This window comes from Anolis sagrei, chromosome 2, assembly GCF_037176765.1.
Source record: "Anolis sagrei isolate rAnoSag1 chromosome 2, rAnoSag1.mat, whole genome shotgun sequence".
NCBI classification, from domain to species: Eukaryota; Metazoa; Chordata; class Lepidosauria; order Squamata; family Dactyloidae; genus Anolis; species Anolis sagrei.
Genome location: NC_090022.1, coordinates 149,018,837 through 149,044,247, shown reverse-complemented (window position 1 = coordinate 149,044,247; position 25,411 = coordinate 149,018,837). Strand labels below are relative to the sequence as shown.

The 25,411-nt window shown below is 41.9% G+C and overlaps 1 protein-coding gene across 2 annotated transcripts in view; it reads right to left on the bottom strand.

Moving 5' to 3' along the window:
* RAPGEF3 (Rap guanine nucleotide exchange factor 3) overlaps positions 1-7,690 on the bottom strand; it is a 60,253-nt gene extending 52,563 nt beyond the window's left edge. For both annotated transcript variants that reach the window (XM_060763818.2, XM_067463952.1), the window contains exons 1-2: positions 7,323-7,690; positions 5,520-5,738 (exon numbers count right to left, since the gene is read on the bottom strand). In XM_060763818.2, coding sequence (XP_060619801.2) covers positions 5,520-5,738; positions 7,323-7,328 — 225 coding nt within the window. In that variant the 5' untranslated portion in view covers positions 7,329-7,690. The remainder of the gene's footprint in view (positions 1-5,519; positions 5,739-7,322) is intronic.
* Positions 7,691-25,411: the final 17,721 nt, after the last annotated feature.

Here is a 25,411-nt window from a genome sequence, read left to right as displayed (position 1 = left end):
TGATTTCCCAATAAGTCCTTGGAATCTGCTGGGGTTTGGTTCCAGGGCAAGTCATAGGTTACCAAATTTGTGGGTCCCATTATATCCAGCGTTGTAATAATATGGTGTTCCTTGTGGGGTAAAATCAATGGTTGTTTTTCAAATTTTGCAAACATATTTTCAAGCCATGATGATGGAATCCACAGTTGCAGAACCCAGGAGGGCCGACTGTATTTGCAAACTAATTCAATAGCCCCTGTTTCTGAGATTTGGTTGTTTTCCTACACTTCGTTCATTATCCCACTTAAGTATCCCCAGCTCTGTCCCTCCTCCTCGCCAGCCCACCTCTGTTGCAATCTCTGGATAGCAGCTATTCCATTCCTACCATTCAATGCAACTTCCTAAAATGGGTGGTCACTCCACCCCCTGCATTTTCCGGCCGTGGCCGTGGGGACCAGAGAGCCTGCCTGTCGCCAGAAATCCGGCCAATGTGGGCAGCCAGCCAAAGTTGGAGCCTGTTGGATTTTTTCTTTCTTCCTGGCTATGTTTGACTACTTCGGTTCCCAGGGGGCCATTGCCTTTCTGCAAACCAAAGAAAATAGCCAGGGCTTCCCCGGGGAGCCTCCTTCCTCTGGAATTTCTCCTACAGAGGATTCAGCTGGTGACGATGAGCAGGCAGACCTGAGAAAACAAAGCCTGCTTACTTGGGCTTGAAACATACTCCTCCAGCTCAGAGGGGATATATTCTTTTGGCTTCATCAAAGCTCAACATCATATCTTTTTTTACTGAAGGTCCCAGTATTCAGCCCAGTCAGTATACTTACTGAGGATTCTGGGATTTTCAGTCCCTAAAGAACTGCTCGTGCCATCCAACTTGATTTGGTAGAAGGAGAGTTGATTAATACTTTATTACCTCACTTTTTCCGACTGCTTTTTAAAAGTCCCAGTTCCTCTCTCGTCCTCCCAGTTTGCCCCCTCGTCCTTGACTTACTTCAGTTCAGCCTCCTGGGAAGTTAAAAATCCTGACAGCTCCTCTGCTTCCCCTTGGTGATTTAATCAAGTGCAAACTACTTTAGTAATCTGAATTCGGTTTGCACAAATTGAGTTAAATAAAGGACTGTGTGCCTTCATGAACTTTGTGGAGAGTGTTTCTCTTTTGAAATGACCTTATTTCCCCTTCTTTTGGCATTACTGAAGGAAGGCTCTGATTTTCAGAAAACATAGGTTTGATGCAAACTTGCTCCGGGCTCCATGGACGCAAACTACTTGCCGTGTGTTTATTTTTCCACTTGTGACATTGCTATCCCACCCTTCCTCCAAATCACTCTAAGGGCCAGTTTGAGACTCTGGACAATGCTGGGAGGGAGGGGAGGTTAAATGACAATGCTTCACTCAAGGCCATCCAGGACACTTCTGCTCCTGACCCTTTCTAAGAAGGATGAGTGGGGCTAAAAAGAATTTGCCAGCAGCTCCCTTCTTCTATGGCTTCTATCAGGAGCATTAAGGGAGTGGAACAAAGATCTGTGATAGTGAAGCACATACTGGTCAACATTTCACAGAAAACTGAGCCAGGTGGGGCCAAGGAACATCAGAGTGTGGTCATGGTGGTCCAAGTTATTAAAGAGGCTAAACACACAAACTAAGAGAGGTTGCATCAGGGTTTTGTTTTTGTTTGTCTACTTGAATGAGTAAAACTCTGCCCTCTCTTTTTTCCCTAATTTGCAGCAAGTGAAGTAAACTGTGGATAGTGGGAAGGAGAAAAGAAAAAAAAATCACCTGGAAAAGTGCAACAACAGAGCTTTAATTAGGACTGTCCCTGGGTTTGGAAACACCCAGACTTTTGGTATTTCAGGGTTAAACACATTATCTACCACTATTGGCCCAAAGATTTTCTTGACTCCTCTAAGCTTAGCTGCAATCATGTCTGTTGAGCATCTGTTATCAAAAATCTGAAACGCTCCAAAATCTGAAATTCTCCACATTGGAGACTGAGAAAGCGACACCTTTGTTTTTTGAGGGTTCAACATACAAAACCTTTATTTCATGTCCATCATTATTAAACATATTTTGTATATAATTACTTTTAGGCTACACACATAAGGTATAAAAGTAAAGGGAAAGGTTTCCCTTGACATTAAGTCTAGTCATATCTGACTCGGGGGGGGGGGGGTGTGCTCATCTCCATTTCTAAACCGAAGAGCTGGCGTTGTTCATAGATGTCTCCAAGGTTATATGGATAGCACGACTGCATGGAACACCGTTACCTTCCCACAGAAGCAGTACCTATTGATCTACTCACATCTGCATGTTTTCAAACTGCTTGGTTGGCAGAAGCTGGGGCTAACAGCAGGAGCTCACCCCACTTCCCGGATTCAAGCCGCCAACCTTTCAGTTAGTAACCCGCTGCGCCAACAGGTATATATATGGTATATATAACACATAATGGTGGTCTAAAGCAATTTTTAGATCCTAGAGTTAATGGTGTATGAAAAAAACAGGAGCTTCAAATAGTAAATCAGCCCTGGTGCATTTGAGGAACCTCTTACTAATTCTGCTGAGTGCAGCCTTGGAAATCTGCCCTGATGGTGCTGAGGAACCGAGGAATATTCGACATAATGATCCCAAGGCACAAGAATTACTTGATGGACTGTGAGTGGGATGATCAGTAGAGGGATATGGTAGAATAGGAGTGAGGGGTGAGCAGTCTATGCTCTCCAGATGTGCTTTTGGCATACATCTCCCAGAAATCCTAGCCAGCATGGCCATTGTTGGGGAATTACAATTCAAAGGGCATCAAAGGGGTCAGAATTGCCCTGCTCTCTTCTAAAAGACTTACTGATTCATCATTAGATTGTTGAGAAACCCAGCAGGCATTTTAAGGTGAGAAGATCCAGCATAACATAGTGCTTTGAGTGTTGGATTATGACTCTAAAGACCAGGATTCAGATCCCCCCCTCAGCCATGAAAATTCACTGGGTACCCTTCAGCAAGTTACACACTTTCAGCCCCAGAAAACCCTACGATTTTCAGATTAAGGTTGCCATAAGACAGAAATGACTTGAAGGCATACAGCAGAAATAAATACTCTCCAAACTGTGTTAGCTATGTACCATAAAACAATAGGCCTTGGCCCTTAAAGAAGAAAAAGCCAATTCTTGTGGATATGAGTCTGGAGCACAGAGTAGTTAAGTCTGCCCCCCTTTCTAAAAGAGTGATTATTTGAAAATGGAACGCAATGGATGGGCAAGTAAACATAAAATGGGAAAATGTTGACATATATAGACAACCACTAACAAAATTGTGTTTACAGTTGCTTTTTTGTTTTAATTGAGAATTGCTACCCAAATGAGATTTCTCACCTCCTATGTGAGAGCAAGAAGACAGGTGAGCAAGTTTGGGTGGAAGACTCCCAAACCAACACAGAAATGGTTGATTTACTTTAAAAAAAATACAGGCCCATACAATGCATCTGTTAATGTTCCATTTTTTAAAAGATCAATACAACAAGACGGGGTTTGTGTATGTCAAGAGCAACTTGAGAAACTGCAAGTCACTTCTGGTGTGAGAACATTAAAACATTAAAACAAATTCAAAGTTAAAAACCACAGCACCTCCTGACTAGATCTTAAACACCTTCATCTTTAAAAGTCTGGCTGAACTAAAAGGTTTTAGCCTGCTGTCAGAAGGACAGCAGGGAGAGGGCCATCCTGGCTTCCCTGGGAAAAAGGGAGTTCCAAAGTCAAGGGGCAGCCACCAAAAAGGCCCTCTTTCTCATTCCCACCAACCGGGCTTGGGATGGAGGCGGGACCGAAAGAGGGGCCTTTCCTGAAGAACTCCGGGCCCAGGCAGGTTTGCACAGGGGAATGCGGTCAGTCAAATAGCCTGGACATGATCTGTCAAGGGCTTTAAAGGTCATAACCAGCACTTTGAGTTGTGTCCGGAAACAGACTGCCAGCCAGTAGCTGCTGCGATGTGGGGTTGTCTGCTCCCTGCAGCCAGCCCCAGTGAGCAACCTGGTTGCAGCTCTTTGGATCAGTTGAAGTTTCTGAGCAGCCCCACGTAGAGCTTACTACAGTAATCAAGATGGGATGTAACTAAGGCATATTATGTCATGTCAAGATCTGGCTTCTCAAGGAATGGGAGCAGTTAGCACAGAAGTTTTAATTGTGCAAATGTCCTCCAAGCCACCGCAGATACCTGGGCCTCCAGGTTCAGGGCTGAGTCCAGGAGGACCCCCAAACTGTAGACCTGTGTCTTCAGGGGAAGTGTGACCCATCCAGCACAGGCTGGACGCCTATTCTTTGGTCTGCCTCCTGAATGATCAGGACCACCTCTGTCTTGTCTGGAGTAAGTTTTAATGCTGAACACAACATAGTATATATGATAGTTGTGAGATGTACCAGGTGTTGATACATCAAGGGCTTTGACCACTAGAAAGGCTTGATATAAATTTATTTATCATGTCAGGAGCAATGATGAATCCTTTTCCGAAACAAATGTGAATGATCAGGTAGTCTGCAGCAATGTGGGACGATGACTTCCATCATGTCCAACTTATCCATGCCCTATATATTTTTAAAAGGCATTACCCATAACCTGTAGAACAAGATAGGGGGCTACTAAGGGTAATTAGGAATTATTGCAGTTTGACACTACTTTAACTGCCTTGGCTCAGTGCTATGGAATCCTGTCAGTTGTAGTTTGGTAGGGCACTAACACTCTTTAGCAGAGAAGGCTAAAGATCTTGTAAAATTACAATTCTCATGATTTAATATCATGGAACCATAACAGGTAATGTGGTATCCCACTTCATGAATACTACACCCTTAGACCGGGAGGTTTTGGGTTCAACTATCAAACTCACTGGGTGAGCAAGGTATAGGCAATCATTCTCTCTCTCCCATCTCCAGTCCCATTTTCCCCCTTTTCATGCATGCATATGCATACGCACGCATGCATACACTTTCCAGATGTACAAAGGATAAACTGGGATAACCCTGTGCTCCTTTGGGGAAGGCAAAACACAAACTTTATAAACAAACAAAGAGCATGTGTGTAGCGGCCTGATACCAGAAGCAGGAAAGAAGAAAAAATAAACAGAAAGCAGAACTGGCAGGAATGTGACCCTAACAATCAATATAGCAAGAAAAGGAAGCTCAGCACAACTAAAAGGGGACTACAGGCGATGAAGACTGTCCCAGGGCATGCTTAAGTGGGGCATGTTTCCGTCAACAAGGTATGCATGTGCACAAATGCTGCTTTTGGAAAATGGCTCCATGTCCCTTCCAGAGCCAAGAACACGGTGATCCTTGGTCCTGTTTGTGTGAGCTATACCAGGCTGACTCCCAGTGGCCTGCAAAACCTGCTCTTGGCATGATAGGGAACGTGTGGTTTGTCCCGGCTGAGTGAACTGTCATGCCTACCTGAATTGTCAGTTGTTTCAATCAACATACCAAGTCAGGAAAAAAACTCTCCTAAACAAATAAACAAACAAACCCAGACACCCCCATCACTAAAAATCAGAGAGCATCTTTACTCACCCATCGGATGCCCTGGATCCGTGGAGCACTTCCCACCTGCCCTTCCAACTGGATCCGGTAACTGCAGCTGCGGAACAGATGCATCTTTCTCCAAATCACGTCCAGAAGGTTGTCGTCGGAGATGGGATCTTCAGGGAGACCCTCAGAAAGCTGAGGCAAGTCTGAGATCTCACCAAGTGGAAACCCGACATTCCACCCTCCCTGCCTGCTCCGGACCACCTTTGGGAAGAAAAGGAAGCGGCTCAGAAGGAACAATGGCAACAACTCCCTTCTCAGATTCTTTCCTTCTGCCAACACAATGGGAGGGCCGTGCTGAGGAGTTGTTGGAATCAGTGATCCGCTGGAAGAGCCAAATTATAATAACACAGGAATACATGCAGGGTAATGAATAATAACAATCCTAAGTACTACAGCAACAATATACATATGTTATTATATGCATAATACAGAAGTACACGATTCTCATAATTCATAGTGCCCAAAGCACTTTACCCCGGCAACCTTTACAACACATTTTTTCCAGCAGATCAAGACTATTCGCTGCAACAGAAAGGGAAGCTAGGAGAACAATGGCTTGCATAAGACCATCCTGTGATATTAGAGGTGAGATCTGGAGATTTTCCAGTACCAAGTTTGCTTTATCTACCGCTATCAGACATCTCTCTATTGCTACGCCCTATGTCTCTATGGAAAACAATTGATGAGTCCATCTGGCATTTACTAAACTGAATAAAATCCACCAGATTTACTGTGATTCCCATTAACCAAAATATTAATAGAGTATTGTGGGTCCCCATGACTATCCACCACATGTTTGTGGTCGTGAGTGGGAAGAATTGATTAGATACCTCCTGAAAGGTAGCCCCACTTCGTGTATGTGTGCATTTGTGTGACTTCAACCTATTGTGCCCCCATGAAATTCCCTTTCCAAGGGAAGGAATACCGAGAGGAGGTTTGCCATTGTCTTTTTCTCAAATACAGCCCACAGCAGCTGGTATTTATTGGTGATATTTCATCCAAGTACTAACCAGGAGTGACCCTGCAGGACCTGGTGTCAATAGGATATTTAGGCTGGCTGTGGATGGAAGCATTCTTTCCATGTTTAAGACACTATGAATATACATAATAGTGTTTTAAGCATGTTAAAAATGCTTTCTATCGAGCAATTGTAACTTGTCACCTGAACACTTCGGTCCAATGCATATCTGGTAGAACTTCTAGATAGTAGATACCATTTTATTGGAATACTGTTAGAATTTCTAAGAACACATTCCATCAATTTCTATGAATATGTATCCGATCAAGGTATTTAGGCTCTTTTTAGAAGGCATATCTGAGCTATAATATTAATGCAGTTTGACATCACTTTAACTGCCATAGTTCAGTGCAGTTGAATCCTGTAATTTTACAAGGTCTTTAAGGAGCCCTCGGTAGAGCAATGGGTTAAACTCTTGTGCCAGCAGGACTGCTGACCAAATGGTCAGTGGTTCGAATCCAGGGAGTGGGGTGAGTGTGGGGACATGAGAGAAGCCTCCCACAGGATGGTAAAACATCTGGGCACCCCCTGGGCAATGTCCTTGCAGATGGCCAATTCTCTCACACCAGAAGAAACTTGAAGTTCCTCAAGTCGCTCCTGACATAAAAAAGCAAGGTCTTTATCCAAAAAGTGCTAATGTCTTATCAAATTACAACTCCTGTGAGTCCATAGCATTGAACCATGGCAGTTCGAGTGGTGTCAAACTGCATTAATTCTACAATTTTGATATGTCCTACATCACCCGTCGCCTATAACCAAACACTCACCTTCATATCCCACCCGGAATGGGTCAGATCATGGATGACCTTAGGAGGAAAAGCAAGTCCAATCCTTGGGCAGGAGGAGCACGAAGACCCACAGAGGCTGGTCCCATTTTTAGAGGAGAGGTAAGCTTCCTGGGAGCTCAATCATTTGCTGATGAAACTCAAAAGACTGCCGTCTGGCACTGAGCAACAAGGAGCCAGCAGGATCTTGTTGTTGGCTTCCTGGTCTGACACAGAGACTGGACAAAAAGAGATTGAAAGAGAGAGAGAGAGAGTCAGCCCTGCACCTTCCCTCTTCTGGGAGCAACAGCAGGCAAAGCGCCGCCGAGGTGGCAGCCAGGAGAGCAATTTGGCCAAATGCCTGGCAGCTCTCAGCTGGAAAAGCCTCTCATCAGGATGGCTGGGAGCACCACACCCCCTATCCACCCGCCCTCCAAGCAGCAGTCACTCTAGATGTGCGTGTGTTTCTCTGTAGCAGCAGCAGGCAGAAACATTTCTGGAAGAGCCAGTCTTGAGGAGTTCAAAGCAACCCGGCTGGAAGTCTGTGGTTTGGAAGCAACCAAGGACTCATCACTGCCAACTCTTAGTTGGGCAGTACAGTATAGTGGACTTTGAGATCAGGGTTCAAATCCCCATTTGGCCATGGAAACCCACTGGGTGACCTTGGGCAAGCCACACTCTCTCAGCCATACAAGAAGGTATGACAAACTGGAATGTGTCCAGAGGAGGGCGACTAAAATGATCAAGGGTCTGGAGAACAAGCCCTATGAGGAGCGGCTTAAAGAGCTGGGCATGTTTAGCCTGAAGAGACAGCTGAGAGGAGACATGATAGCCATGTATAAATATGTGAGAGGAAGTCAAAGGGAGGAGGGAGCAAGCTTGTTTTCTGCTGCCCTGGAGACTAGGATGCGGAACAATGGCTTCAAACTACAAGAAAGGAGATTCCATTTGAACATTAGGAAGAACTTCCTGACTGTGAGAGCTGTTCAGCAGTGGAACTCTCTGCCCCGGAGTGTGGTGGAGGCTCCTTCTTTGGAAGCTTTTAAACAGAGGCTGGATGGCCATCTGTTAGGAGTGCTTTGAATTTGATTTTCCTGCTTCTTGGCAGGGAGTTGGACTGGATGGCCCATGGAGGTCTCTTCCAACTCTATGATTCTTTGAAGACAAAGGCAACCCCCTCGGAACATATATTGCCAAGAAACCCCTGTGTTTGTAGTTTACAACCCTATTATTTTAAGGGGGGGGGGGGTCTTGACAGTTTTTTAAAGGAGTTTTGCCTTTGTCATCTTGTGAGTCTTAGAGAATGTGACTTGCCTAAAATCACACACAGGCTGCCACAGCCAAGTGAGAATTGAGTCCAGTACACCATGCTGGCCAACTGTGAGAAACCCCCTGCATCAAAAGAGGCAGAGATCTTTTGAGACTAGGAACTGCCTGTTCAGGGGATTTCTCTCTTTTTAAAAGAGATAATAATAATAATAATTAATTAATAATAATAATAATAATACTGCAGTTTTCTGGCATTGTATATTTCTGCTGCTTCTGTGATTGTTCATTTGTATTTTGATTCTGTAGCCCACTTGTTGATGGATGTCCAGAATCAGCAGCATCCACCATGGTCCTTTCTATCCTGGATGACGACCAAGCCAGAATAGATTTAGTTTTGGTTTGTTTCTCCATAATGCTAATGGGTTAGGTGCTCTTAGTTCCACTCCTTAGCAGAGATATCTCTGACTTGGTTGGACCTGCTGTTAGTTACACTACCACCAGCACAGCTCTCTGCATCATTAGAACAGTTAAGCCCCCCACCACGACAAGGTGGCACCCATCCGGGGGGGGGGGTGTCATGGGGGGGTGTACTGTGGGACTTTTGAATCCAGACTGACAAAGTTTTGGAACACAATACACCAGACATCACGATTGTGGAAAAGAAAAAAAAGTTTGTATTATTGATATTGTCATACCAGGTAACAGTCACATTGAGGAAAAACAACAGGAAAAACACAGCCGTTATCAAGACCTCAAAATCGAACTGTAAAGGCTCTGGCATAAACCAGCACAGGTGGCCCCAGTGGTCATTGGAGTGCCGTGCCAAAAGACCCCAGCCAGCATTTGAAAACAATAAACATTGACAAAATCACGATATGTCATCTGCAAAAGGCCACCTTACTTGGATCTGCACACATCTTTCAAAAATACATCACACAGTCCTAAATGTTTGAGAAGTGTTCAACTTGTGATTTTGTGATTTCCAGCATATATATCTTGTTTGCTGTGTCATACCGTATTTTTGTGTCAGTAAAATAATAATAATAATAATCATCATCATCATCTTTATTTATAACCTGCCCTTTCTGCCGGAGGGGATTCAGGGCGGTTTCCAATAAAAGATGGTAAACATTCCGTGACACAACCAACAATAGAAACAACAACAAACAGTAAACACAAACCATTGCACCACACTGGTCATAAACTGAGAATAACTTGAAGGGATACAACAACCAGATGACCGTCATTTGAGGAGAAAATGTGGACTTGAGTTGTCTCCCTCATTCATTGGGGAAATGAGGGAGACATGCAAATTTTCCGTATTGTATTTAATGTACATTACAATACTGCCTTATTTTTTAAGGGTGCTAAAAGTATTTTGAAAGATATTGCTTTAGAATGTAGAGGATACATTTTTTGTATTGCTATAAATGTGCATGTATTTTTTTACTGAACTTGTAATAGTTTTTACTCAAATACAGTAAATATCACTAATGATGTATACATCCCTTCAAATTGCCTGTCGACTTATGGAGAGCCGACCCCATTAATTTAAGAGGGTTTTTGCCATTTCCTCCTTCTCATATATAGTGTACCGTATTTTGCTCATGTTCAATAAACTACAGTTTAGGGCACAGCTTTGCAAACACGTCATGTTGGTGAAGCACTTTTTAGGCAGGCATCATTTCACAACAGTAATTCAGTTTTACTAGCAAACCAGAGATTAAACCAACCCCTCATAACAGATATGGACCCAGATGAAAATAGTAATAAAATATATTGGGACACAACATATCTCATGAAAACCTTTCATTTATATTTTTAAATATACATTATATGATTTCTAAGATAATAGCATACATTTCCAAGATTTTTGTCATTTCTCGTAACATTCATTTGCCAGACCTACACACTGCAGCTGACATACTAATGTGTTGCGAAACAGTTTGGATAGCACTGGTTTAGGGAATCAGTGTATGTAAAGCCTTTAAATATATCCACAGCTCAAGATAAAAGCACCCTAAATATCAATTTTTGCATCATTATTGGAACAACACGCACTTCCACATTTTGGAGATGAATATTGAAATACGTGCGGCCAAATAACATCAGAGTATGGTCAAAGTGGAAAAAGTAATCAATGAAGAACAGAAAAGCTAGGTGACGCTTCTGTGGATTGTTTTTGCTGACTAATGAATTAATAGAGTACAGTAACTTTTTCCGTCATTGAAGTAAGTTGAGACCAAAGGGGGGGGGATTGGTTGAGTAGAGAAAAAGAGGGACATTTCAAAAGCAGCTGAGAAAGTGGGACAGAAGAGGATTAATTGGAGCTGTCTCTGCAAAATGAAGGCGGTTGGAGGGTATGGGACAACACAACTAGGATAATGCTATGGGGCTCCTTGAAATAATTTAAGATTTCTCTCTCTCTCTCTGTTAACCTGTCCCTGTTAAGGAGGTTATCTGAAAGAATCAATCATGTCACCTCATGTTTATGTACTTTAAACATCTATATATACCACAACATTTCCCAGAACTATTAAAAGGGATGAGAATCATAAAACTGCCAGAAGTAGCTGGATGATTAGTTCTAGATAGCAAAACCAATTGTGAGGCCCCAACAGTGCAATTGGTTAAACCCTTCTGCTGGCAGGACTGCTGACTAACAGGTTGGCAGTTCTAATTTGGGGAGTGGGTTGAGCTCCCGTCTGTCAGCTCCAGCTTCCCATGTGGCGACATGAGAGAAGGATGGTAAAACATCCAGACGCCCCCTTGGGTAATGTCTTTGCAGACGGCCAATTCTCTCATACCAGAAGCAACTTGCAGTTTTGAAAGTCACTCCTGACATGGGGGAAAAACCCTTTTCTCGTGTCTTTAAAAAGGATTAAGCCAAAGTGAATATCTACCAGGCTGGTCTAGTGATAGACATCTAGTTGCCTAGGATACAGGGTTTATGAACCTACAGATGTTTTTGGATTACAGTTCCCTGCAGTGTTGACCCAGCATAATCAGTGGTGAGGATGATTGTAATTGCAGTCCAGCACATAATGGAAGGCTACATAGTCACCATCCTGAGAGCATTGCTTCACCTATAGTCCTAGGCAGGGAACCATTGCTGTCTTCAGGATTCCAGGGATTCAAACTATATGTTTTTCAAGAACAGCTCATAATAATAATCATCCACTGAGCTATGACTCTTACCACATGTAGTAGCAACAAAAACTAATACTGTTTGTTACATGACATTGGATTGGCTAGCTGTATTCTGTAAAGTTTGGTGACATCATAAAGCCAAAGGCAACACATCCTTGGTTATGTTATGGAGACTTCTGATGGCATACCAGGGCCAACTCTGCCATTAGCCTAAATGAGATTGAGCAAAAGATTAATAAAAGGATGATAAATGGCTGCCAAGATTAAGAAGAGGCCCTTATGGGATTTTGAGCCCCGGGTGCCAAAACAGCACAGCAGACTTTGAGTATTAGATACTGTGTCTTTGAAGTGAGTGGGAGAACAATGTATTGTCGAAGGCTTTCATGGCCGGAATCACTGGGTTGTTGTAGGTTTTTTCAGGCTGTATGGCCATGGTCTAGAGGCATTCTCTCCTGACGTTTCGCCTGCATCTATGGCAAGCATCCTCAGAGGTAGTGAGGTCTGTTGGAACTAGGAAAAAGGGTTTATATATCTGTGGAATGACCAGGGTGAGACAAAGGACTCTTTTCTGATGGAGCTAGGTGTGAATGTTTCAACTGACCACCTTGATTAGCATACAATGGGCTGACTGTGCCTGGAGCAATCTTTTGTTGAGAGGTAATTAGATGTCCGTGCCTGCTCCCTCTCTGTTGTTGTGCTGTTGCAATTTTAGAGTTTTTTTTAATACTGGTAGCCAGATTTTGTTCATTTTCATGCTTTCCTTCTTTCTGTTGAAATTGTCCACATGCTTGTGTATTTCAATGGCTTCTCTGTGTAGTCTGACATGGTGGTTGTGAGAGTAGTCCAGCATTTCTGGGTTCTCAAATAAAATGCTGTGTCCAGGTTGGTTCATCAGGTGCTCTGCTATGGCTGATTTCTCTGGTTGAAGTAGTCTGCAGTGCCTTTCATGTTCCTTGATTCGTATTTGGGAGAACAATGTTTGCTATGTTGCCTCAGGCATCGAAATGTCTTGACTTTGGTCCTGGAAAAGACCTGCAATGTCCTCGTCCTGGAGCAACCCCAGATGACGTTATTTATAGAAGCAATTTCTCAAGAAACAGGCTGAGATAGCAATGAGGATATTGCAAAAGACAATTTAACAAGTAAACCAACTCATTGGGATCCTGATCCAACCCTTGAACAAAATCATATAGTAGCATCACCATAAGTCATAACTTATTTGAAGGCAGAAAACAGCAGTGCTGAACTACATTTCCCATTCTTAGGCATGACAGGAATTGTGACCTAACTTATCTGGAGGTCACTAAGTTTGTCATCTTAAACCCAAAATCAATTAGTTATTTACCGTTGGCTGCCCAAAAGTCCATGCCTCAGCAACCTCTCCCATTTCATAGAACTCTATTTGCTCCCTTAATGCAAAGGAAACAAACAAGAGACTTATCTTGAATCAGATTCAAAGAGCAGTTACCATTAATCAGTCACCAGATCCAGGTCAGCAACTGAAGAACATTCACAAACAAGTTGCAAGCTCATTAAGTTTGATAGATTTGATTGCTCAAACCAAGTTGAACTAGAAGCACATGAAGCCATACAGCAATTACCCAACTGAAAGAATCCTACACTCAGATTCCATCTGCATGACAAGTCCCATCAGCCAGTGAGGGCAGGTGTTGCTGCTCTCTTGCATGTAGCTGGATATGCAATTGGAAAGCTATAATGGTGTTCCAGTGATGGAATAAGACCCATGTTCGGCCTTGGTGATTGGGCATTGTGATGGAGATTTAGACTAGTGTGAGCACACAAAGGTCAGCTCTACACTGCCATATAATCCATTTATCAAAGTAGATAATATGGAATTTATATGGATGTAGATGCAGCCTAAGTCTCACAGAAGCTTTAAAAGTATTTCAGAATTATTGTAAAGTAAAAGAAAATGCTTCAGAGATAGCTGTTTTGGTAGCACTATGGAAGACTCATAAATGAATCCTCTGGCTCCCACAGAGAAAGCATAACTGGTATCTTGGAGTCCTTGTGGACAACAAGTTAAACATGAGCCAACAATGTCATGTGGCAGCAAAAAAAGCCAACGGGATTTTGGCCTACATCAATAGGAGCCTAGTGTCTAGATCTAGGGAAGTAATGCTACCCCTCTATTCCACCTTGGTTAGACCACACCTGGAATATTGTGTCCAATTCTGGGCACCACAATTCAAGAGAGATATTGACAAGCTGAAATGAGTCCAGAGGAGGGCGACTAAAATTATCAAGGGTCTGGAGAACAAGCCCTATGAGGAACGGCTGGGCATGTTTTGTCTGAAGAAGAGAAGGCTGAGAGGAGATATGATAGCCATGTATAAATATGTGAGAGGAAGTCACAAGGAGGAGGGAGCAAGGTTGTTTTCTGCTGCCCTGGAGAGTAGGACGCGGAACAATGGCTTCAAAATACAAGAAAGGAGATTCCATCTGAACATGAGGAAGAACTTCCTGACTGTGAGAGCCGTTGAGAAGTGGAACTCTCTGCCCCGGAGTGTGGTAGAGGCTCCTTCTTTGGAAGCTTTTAAAAAGAGGCTGTCAGGGGTGCTTTGAATTTGATTTTCCTGCTTCTTGGCAGGGGGTTGGACTGGATGGCCCATGAGGTCTCTTCCAACTCTATTATTCTATGATTCTACTTGCCTTTGGTGCCTGCCTATTCTGCCTTTTAAAAAAAACCTTTGGAGTTTCAGATATGGTAGAGTCTCACTTATCCAACCTTCGCTCATCCAATGTTCTGTATTATCCAATGCAGTCTGCCTCCAGCCCGAATCCACAGCTGTTTCAATACATTGTGATGTTTAGGTGCTAAATTAGTAAATACAGTAATTACTAAATAACGTTACTATGTATTGAACTGCTTTTTCTGTCAATTTGTTGTAAAACATGATGTTTTGGTGCTTAATTTGTAAAATCATAATGTAATTTGATGTTTAATGGGTTTTCCTTAATCCCTCTTTATTATCCAACATTTCCACTTATCCAACATTCTGCTGGCCTGTTTATGTTGGATAAGAGAGACTCTACTGTACTAACTTCACAAGTTATTTGTGGGTGACAGTTCCCAGACTCTCTTTATCAGCATGGCCAAATTTTGGGACTTATGACCATGTTGTTCATTCGTTCAGTCATTTCCGACTCTTTATGACTTCATGGACCAGTCAACGCCTGAGCTCCCTGTCGGTCGTCACCACCCCCAGCTCCTTCGGGGTGAATCCAGTCACTTCAAGGATACCATCCATCCATTCATTTTATGACCATATTAGGGCAATTTTCCAAGATCTAGCATGATGAGGTCTTTGTGGATTCAAAAATCCTGTATTTTAAAAGCCTAAATGAAATGTAATACAAACATAATAATAATACTAATAATAAGAACATAATAATAAATATTTATACCCCGCCATCATCTTCCCAAAGGGACTCGAGGTTGCTCACAAAAGTACTCCAAGTACCACATATAAATAACAATACATAAGTATAAATAAATACACACCATGATGATGATGACGATTATTATTATTATTAACTTTATTTGTACACCGCTAGTATCTCCCGAAGGACTCGATGCGGCTTACAAAGGCCAAGGACTCAAAACACAACATAACAGTACATAACCTAAAGCAAATTAAAAACAGTTAAAGCAATATTAAAACAACAACAATAAACAATACACCAAGACACAATAAAACTAGGCCGGGCCAGAGTAATGGGTACAGATTAAAAGTGCTGATGTGAGAGGTGATATGTGGGATTATAGGGTAAGTGCAATGTGCCAGCAATCTTAATTTCTAATAAAGTGCTTATGGGACTTGTTGTTGGAGTTTTCCTATTCTGGGAAGGCACATCAGAACAGCCAGGTCTTCAAGTTCTTCCTAAAGACTGCCAAAGTAGGGGCCTGTCTAAGATCTTTGGGGAGGGTGTTCCAGAGTCGGGGGGCCACCACAGAAAAGGCCCTGTCTCGCATCTGATGTAAGTATAAAAACAACATACCAACATATGCACACCTTCAAACACCAAACAAGCAACTGTGTGTCACTGGGTGAACTAGCCAATGTGAAATAGTAAATTGACCAATTATACACCCAAATGCTGGGTGCCATAAAACACCGGTAAAGCTTTCATTTAGCCCTGGCTCATGGCAGTTTTTCTACCAGCATAAACACCTATTAAACTGTTGACTACAATTTGAAGCTTGCAAGGATACTCAATGGCTCTAAAGAAATGTAAAGGCTGCCATATACCTTCTAAATGCTGGACATTTGGAAGGGGTAGCCAGTGACTTCCATGCTATTGGTGGAATTAATTGGCTCCAGCTTTTTTTATTTAAATTATTTATTTATTTATTCAAATAGAGATACATTTGCAAGTGTTTGTTGCATACAGTGCAATACTTTCCATCTATTAGTGTTCCATAATCATTTCTCAGATAATATATTTCCGTTAAGGGGTCACAGTCCACTATTTAAACAATACATATAAAAGTATCATAGACTCTTGCTTAACATCAGCTTCCTCCTTGTCTACAGTCTTATAGGATCCTCTATATCAGTGGTTCTCAACCTAGGGTCCCCAGATGTTTTTGGCCTTCAACTCCCAGAAATCCTAACAGCTGCTAAACTGGCTGGGATTTCTGGGAGTTGTAGGCCAAAAACATCTGGGGACCCCAGGTTGAGAACCACTGCTCTATATACATTTTCAGTTTAATTTTACATTGAGATGTTGAATCATTGGTTGCCATTCATTAATAAAGTTATCTAATACTTCGCTTCTTAATAATATAGTTATTTTATCCATGATCAGCATATCTGTAATATATTTTTGCCATTCTTCTAAAGGAGGTATCTCTGAGGTTTTCCAATATCTGGCATATACTATTCCAGATGCCACTGTCATGTAAAAGAAATTTTTCCAAATTTTCTTTCTTATTCTTTGTCGGGCATATTCAAAAGGTACATTTACGCTGTCATCTTGAAATTTGTGTTTAACTTTTCTTTTTTAGATATACATGAATCTGTTTCCAGTAGTTGTTTACTTTGCTGCAAGTCCACCATGTGTGGTAGGATGTACCTTTTTCTTTCCCATATTTCCAACATTTGTTGGAGCAATTATACATTGTAGCTAGTCTCTCTGGAGAGAGATACCATCGCAGGTGCATTTTATAAACATTTCTTTTAGGTTTCGACATGTGTTGTATTTCATTTTTCTCTTCCATGTCTTTTCCCACTGGAACATTTTTATCTCTTGGCCTATGTTTTGGGCCCATCTAACCATAGAATCTTTTACTATTTCCTCTTCCGTGTGCCAAATCAGTACATTTTGAATATGTATGATATAAGTCCTTTTGGTTTCTGAAACATTGCCACATCAAACCATGTTTTCACCATCTGGAAGCCTGAGGTTCTAAGTTCTTTAAATTTCTCCTGCAGCTGTCTATGTAGAAGCCATTTGCATTTAAGGCCCTTTTGGTTCAATTCATTTCATTTCTGGGTTTTCTAAACCCGTCTGGATCAGCTCCCTGTAGGTTAACTATTTTCCTTGAAGGATGTTCCCCCTTTTATAGTAAGCCTCATGTGGGGACATCCACTCCGGTGTCTTTGTGTAAATTCTTTTTTTTTAATATCTATTCCAGGTATTTAGAATTGGTCTCTGTATATAACAGGTCATTAAAAATGCCTGTTGGTTTGGCCTTTTATTATTATTATCTTTGTTATGCTGTTTATGCTGTTTTAAATTGTTATTGTTTGTTTTTAATTGTATTTTGCTTTGGGCTTGGCCCCATGTAAACCACCCCGAGTCCCTTCGGGGAGATGAAGGCGGGGTAGAAAAATAAAGTTCTTCTTCTTTTATATGTTCAAATATGCATGCCATCCAAATGGAAGATTTATGCCTTCTAAATCTAGTAGCTCATTGTCTTCTAGAGTCACCAATCATTTAATCCAGTCGAAACAGCACGCTTGAAAATAGAGTTGTAAATTTGGAAGAAAAAAGCCACCTCTTGTTTTATCATTAAGTATTTTCATTTTTACTCTTGGTTTTTTCCCTGCCCAAATAAATTTTAAAATATCTTTTTACCAAATTTGGGGGGGGGGGGATCATTGTTGATGATTGGTATGCTTTGGAACATAAATAACATTTTCAGTAATGTTGTCATCTTAATGGATGATATCCTCCCTAATAGGGAGAGCCCTTGTTTGTGTCCAGCTTTTATTGGAGACAACCAAAGTTCCAATTTTCCCCAAACATTGGATAATGCATTAAACTTCTAGAATAAAACTCAAAGTGAGCCTTTACACACTCTAAATCCTTCGCTTGGTCATTCATTCTCCTATTCTTCCAGTATATATGTACCCTAAACCTGAATTTCAAAGGACCTTGGAAAACAGGTTGGGAGATTCTAGGAGGAGATTTTTTTTAGGAGGGAGGGGAATTCCAAAAAAGAAAAAGTAATGTGTCAGTTATGGTCCATGATCCATCCAATCAAAGCAATGCAAAAAGGACAGAACCCAAAATATCTTCCCCAAGTATCACAAAGGGGTATCAGAAATTAAAATATTTTCTGCTCTGGGCTGTTGTGTGTTTTCCAGGCTGTATGACCATGTTCCAGAAGCATTCTTTCCTGATGTTTCACCTGCATCTATGGCAGGCATCCTTAGAGGTTGTGAGGTCCTCACAACCTCTGAGGATATCTGCCATAGATGCAGGTGAAACGTCAGGAGAGAATGCTACTGGAACATGGCCAGACAACCTGGAAAACACAAACAACCCAGTGATTCCGGCCATAAATGCTTTCGACAATACATTTTCTGCTCTATCCACAGAAATGTCTTATAGAGCAGACTCCAGATCAGAAGGAAAGGAGGAAGGACGCCAGACATACCGGTAAAACAAGCTGAGATTCCAGCAGAACTCTTGCTTGTTCGTTTTTTCCTTTTGAAAAAGCAACAACACAAGGAATGGCTAAATGCTGCACTGCGAGAGGAAGTGGTGAATTTCCCTTAATCTCTCCTCCTTTAAGGTTGGTCTCTTTTCTAAACCATGGGACCTAAAGAAGCTTTTGATTTCACAAACGGGTTAGAGAAGGTCAAGCCTGCAGCCCTTCATTGTTGTTGAAGAGGAGAAACAGAAGGGTTAATTCCCCTTGAAACTCTTCTTTTCACCAGATGCAGTAATTTCATCCTTGGTTGGCAGAAACTTCAGAGGGATGTCAACAATGAGGCCAAGAGTCCATGAAAGGCAAGAGGTGTGACATATCTCTGCAAAGCCTCCATGTATACAAGATAAGAACAGAATGACTCATTCACAACACCACTCAGGGAAGATGATAACACTGCTTTTTCAAGCAATTACAGTCTGATTTAATACCTTCGGTGAGAAAGAAACCCCACATTCCTATTAAGTTTATACTGATTGTTTGACATTATTCGGAGCATGTAGTTCTTTCCTTTTTATAGTTGTTTCTCTTATTTTTTGATCAATTGCTGACACTGAATACAGATTTCAGGGCCTCTTTCTTTATACTTTTCACAGGACCTTGCCTTTCAAAAAGGTGGACTGTGTTGTCACAGGCCCAGCAATACAGGCTAGTGTTTGTCAGGATCACAGCCAACCCCATTGTAAAATAGATCCTCCTTACGTGGCCTGTACAAGGCGTACAAAAGAAAGGCTGGGCATCCAGGACTGACTTCACTCCTTTGTTTGGCCACATTGGTTAATATTGTTTCTTTAACCTGCAAGCCAAGTAAATAAATTGAAGAAGTCATCTCCTCCTTTTCCAAGCTTCCTTTCCAGAGCTCTAAAAGCAAAAGACAAAAAGCTCCTGTGTGTTCCTTTAATTACTTCTCAAGGGGATGCTGCAATCCTAGACATGTGTACTTTAAGGTTGCTGGTTAAGGAGAATCCCAGTACCTGAGGCTTATGAGCCAAAACCTGAGACTTTGGGTGCATATGGAATTAATGCAGCTTGACACAACGTTAACTGCCATGGCCCAATGCTATGGAATCCATGTGCTTATAGTTTGGTAGACTGCCTGGGAATAATCCAAGGCAAGAAAAGAGGATGTAAAAGCACAGCTTGATCGGGACCCATTGCCCAGTTTCAAAACTTTTTGGCATGGCTTGGTTTTTGTAGCACGCAAAATGATTGATTTAGTCCCAAACGCAGGGGTTCTGAGCTCATCCAAAAGACTTTATCGTAACCACTGGATGTTTAGAAACAGGTCAATCACATCTAGGACAGGGTCAGTTATGGGATTTTTTTTGTTGCAACTCCCATACTGTATAACAAATACTGTATAATGTGTTGTCAAAGGCTTTCATGGCCAGAATCGCTGGGTTGTTGTGACTTTTCTGGCCTGTCTGGCCATGTTCCAGAAGCATTCTCTCCTGACATTTCACCCACATCTATGGCAGGCATCCTCAGTGGTTGTGAGGTATATTGGAAACTTACTTACTTACTTACTTACTTACTTACTTACTTACTTACTTAGGCGATCCCTCTTAGTCCAAGGATGATGGTCCTCCAAGTTCAGTATCCTGGGGGTAGGTCCGTAGGTGGCTGTGGAGCCCTATTCTTGACCTGCATTTTCTCCCACAGTGAGGGCATTGGTTTCCAGGTGGGAGGCAGTCTCGATCAGGGTTGGTTTGACGCGCCTTCCTCTTGGCACGTTTCTCTGTTTCATCCTCCATTCGTGCCTCTTCAAATTCTGCAGCACTGCTGGTCTAACTAAGCTAAGTTACTAAGCTAAGGAGGTTTATATATCTGTGGAAGATCCAGGGTGAGAGAAAGAATTATTGTCTGCTTGAGGCAGGTATGAATGCTGCAGCTGGTCACCTTGATTAGCATTGAATGGCCTTGCAGCCTCAAAGCCCAGCTGGCTGCTGCCTTGGGGGATCCTTTGTTTAGAGGTATTAACTGGCCCTGATTTATTCCTGTCTGGAATTCCCCTGGGTTTTTCTTAGTTGCACTTTATTTACTGTCCTGATTTTAGAGTTTTTAAATACTGGTAGCCAGATTTCGTTCATTTTCATGGTTTCTGTTGAAATTGTCCACATGCTTGTGGATTTCAATGGCTTCTCTGTGTAGTCTGACATGAAACAGGGTAATTCCAGAGAAGACTAAATCAGGGCCAGCTAACACCTCCCAACAAAGGTTTTCCCCAGATAGCAACCAGCCAGGCTTTGAAGCTGCAAGGCTATTAAATGCTAATCAAGGTGGTCAATTGCAACATTTACACCAGCCTCAAGCAGACAGTTCTTTCTCCCACCCTGGACTTTCCATAGATATATAAACCTCACTTGCCTCGTTTCCAAGAGACCACAAACCTCTGAAGATGCCTGCCATAGATGTGGGCGAAACGTAAGGAAATACTTCTGGAACATGTCCATATAGCTTGGAAAACTCACAACAACCCACAAATACTATATAGCTGATGCTGAGAAATTAATGGGAGCTGTGTTCAATTTTTATTGACATTCTCACAATCACCTGTTGTCACACTGAGGAACTGGGTTTCCAAATCATAGCTTCTGGTATCCTTTTGGCTCGTACATTAACTAGCCATTAAAAAACATAATAAAGCTGACATGGAAATGTTTCCTGGCAGAGTTTTTACAGACCAGTGGAATCTCCCCCTTCAACTTAAGTCAGGTTTATTTATATACCCATTTCCTTTCATTGTTGTACTCAAAGCAAAGTTCACAAGACACAGGAATATAATATTTCATAATAATCTACAAAGAGAGAGCCCAGTCTGTTTGGGGTGGGGTGGGGTGGGGGGTTTTTGTAGCACTTTAAAGATTGAGATGTTTAGGACAGCATTATTAAGTCACAGAAACCTGTGTCAAAATAAATATGTTAATAAAATAAATGGGAAAGATAAACACACGGGGAAATCATTATTTCCAACATCACCATCACATGTTGTTAAAGCAGACAGAACAAGTGGATAGTCTGAATTTTTACAGCAGCTCCCGTCATCCCTCATGGCTGATGGACACTGCGTTCTAACAGTATTGGAGGGCGATGACATTTGTTCATGCCACAATTTGAAAGAGGTCTTTGAAAAAGTGCGATAGCAATCAGATTTATTCATGCAAAATCATGGCAATTTAAAGGTATTCAAAGACGTCTTTCAAATTGTGGCAGGAGCAAATGTCATCACCCTCCAATACTGTTAGAATGCAATGTTTAATATATTCTGGTTTCTCTGTCTTCCTCCCATTCTTGCCCCCCAGACTTGATTTGCTTCATGATTTGCAAACTGAGTATGGTGTGTAAAAGTACTTTGCAAGGCATTGATGAAATTCAGCAACAGGGAGGATAGACTAGAGCAGTGGTTCTCAAACTTCCTAATGCTGCGACCCCTTAATCCAGTTCCTCATGTTGTGATGACCCCCAACCATAACATTATTTTAGTTGCTACTTTATAACTGTCATTTTGCTATTGAAATGAATTTTAATGTAAATATCTGAAAAGCAGGATGTATTTTCATTCACTGGACCAAATTTGGCACAAATACTCAATACACCCAAATTTTAATACTGGTGGGTTTGGGGGGGGGGATTGGTTTTGTCATTTGGGAGTTGTTGTTGCTGGGATTTATAGTTCACCTACAATCAAAGAGCACTCTGAACTCCACGAATGATGGAATTGAACCAAACTTGGCACGCAGAACTCCCATGCTCAACATTAATACTGGAAGGGTTTGGTGGACATTGACCTTGAGTTTTGGAGTTGTAGTTCACCTACATCCTGAGAGCACTGTGGAATCAAACAATGATGGATCTGGACCAAACTTGGCACAGATCCTCAATATGTCCAAATGTGAACACTGGTGGAGTTTGGGGAAAATAGAGCTTGACATTTGGGAATTGTAGTTAATGGGATTTATAGTTCACCTACAATCAAAGAGCATTCTGAACCCCATCAAGGATAGAATTGGGCCAAACTTTCTACACAGAACCCCCACAACCAACAGACAAGTTTTCTGATGGTCTTTGGCGACCCATCTGACACCCCCACATGACCCCCCCCCCGGGGTCCCAACCCCCAGGTTGAGAAACGCTGGACTAGAGGGAGTGACAGAATCTTGCCCTTCCCAGTAGGTTTAGGCAAAAGCAAACAGATATATGACAATTCCTCATAGCTTGTCTCTTCTTCCTCATGAATGACTTGTCATTTTGACCACATTGTGAAGTTGCTTACACAAATGTATGCTGGTTTTCTGCAGTGAAATTCTGGAAAATCTGGCTTTTTAGCACATTATGGTGTTTAGGGGCTAGAATAGTGGTCTTGATTTGAGAAAGCCACATTTTAGCCTTCACTAAGTGATGAAACTCACTGGGTGATCTTGGGCCAGATCCCTTCACCCTTTATATACACTTCGGGTCCTACCTATCTTTGAGGCCACATCTCCTTCTGTGAACCAGCTCGAGCTTTGAGATCTGCTCGAGAGGTCTTTCTCTCAATCCCACCATCATCTCAAATGCGGTTGGTGGGGACAAGAAAGTTTGCCTTCTCGGTAGTGGCTCCTCGGCTCTGGGAATTCCCTATCTAACAAAATTAGACTTGCTCTCACCCTTCAAGCCTTTCGGACAAGTTTAAAAACATGGCTCTTCCAACAGGCTTTTGAGCCCCTGTAATTCTGGCCAGTCCAATTGTGCCATTCCACACTTTATTGCTGATAGTTAAGCAACTTCCAGTTTCTCAAGTTGCTCCTGACACACAAAAAAACAAAACACTTATTTGCAGGTTTTACTGCATTATAATTGATTTTATCATTTAATGTGATTTTACATACATTGTTGTTTTATACTTATGTTATATATTTTATATTTGTGTACTTGTATATCGTGTATTGTGGGGAGATGGTGGCGGGTTTATTTATTTATTAGAAACACAAAAAGATGTGTCCACAGCAGACAAGATCACTCTGCTGGCTGTCCGATTACACATCGGACACTTCCCAAGTGTCTAGGACTGTGTGATGTATCGGCGAATAATGCATGCAGATTCCAGTAAGGTGGCCTTCTGCAGCTGGCAGATGGTAATTTTGTCAGCACCGATTGTGTTTAAGTGCAGGCCAAGGTCTTTAGGCACCACACCCAGTGTGCCGACCACCTTGACTAGCTTGTGCCATTGTCTTTGCAGTTCGATCTTTAAATCGTCATATCGTGTCAGCTTTTCCAGTTGTTTCTCTTCAATCCTGCTGTCACCTGGGATTACAACATCGACAATCCATACTTTGTTTTTTAACACGATTGTGAGGTCAGGAGATATTATTATTATTATTATTATTATTATTATTATTATTATTATTATTATGTGGTTGCCTGATAAGTCTCATAGGGTTGGCATAACACAGCCCGATCTCCCACCCAGGCTTTGCTGGCTAGACATACAGAGAATTACAACACCTGGAAGACTGCACTTTGTCCACCCAAGACCTTTCTGTACCACTTTAGTAACTGCCACTCTCTCCATTAATCACCAGAATTTCAGCATCCTTTCCCTGGCCCTCTCATGTACAATCTCAGCCATTTCCAGGCACTTGTCATGACTTGTTTAATGGAAAAAGATATCTGTGCCAGGCCCACACACACTGCTCCCAGGTTCTGTACACAACACCTACACGGTTGGTGTGCAATTAATGCTTTAACAAAGGGCGGCCAATTCTTCAGCAAGATTTGTAGCTCTGCCTTTATCAGCAGCTCAGTCTACAGAGAACAGCAATAGATAATGCTAATCTTTCAGTCAAGGGTAGTCAGTATGTGCCCTCCCTTCCGATCTTGGACTGCAGCTCCTATTAGCCTGAGCCCAATCCGGATGAGAGGAGTTGAAGCCTAACAACTTGCTGGGAGAGGGGTACTGGTTGCTCACTGATGTTATAGTCCAATATTCAATACAGACTTGAAGGCAACACTCCTCTCCCCATCTTGCTTCCAAGCAGCTGGTATTTGGAAGTTTCATGCACGTACTGTTTAGACTAGCTATTGATAGAACTTTCCTCCAAGATCCTCTCTAAGCCCCATGTTGACTAGTGGGTGCAACTGAATCCTATGGCAGCGAATCCCATAAATTGTAGTCCAGTGTTTACATAGTTTCATTAAAGCTATATCCTCCAACTGTCGCAGTTTGGAAGGGGCAGTCCCAATTGATCCTCTCTCCTGCCACTTTTTCAACTGATCTTAAAATGTCCCAGTTTTTTCTCTCTTCCCTCTCCCTTTGTCCACAGCTATATTTCTGGATTATGAATTTTGAATCTACGTGTAAGCTTGTTTGTTTATATATTGGTGTTTTAAGATTTTCATGATTTAGTGCAGAATGAATATTTTATTTTGTTTTGTCTTATGTTAATGTGACATTGAATTATTGCCAATTTGGAAGACACTCTGAGTCCCGTTCGGGATTGAGATAGAGCGGGGTAAAATACAGTAAATAAGTAAATAAATAAATTCTATTAAACTGGGGCGAGGAGGATTGTATTAGCCTATAAAAAGTTAGTCAGACACATGAATTGGACCAACATTTCTTAACAATATGCCAGTATTTATTTATTTATTTATTTATTTATTTATTTATTTGCAGCATTTATATTCTTCCCTTCTCACCCCGCAGGGGACTCATGGCAAACATTCAGTG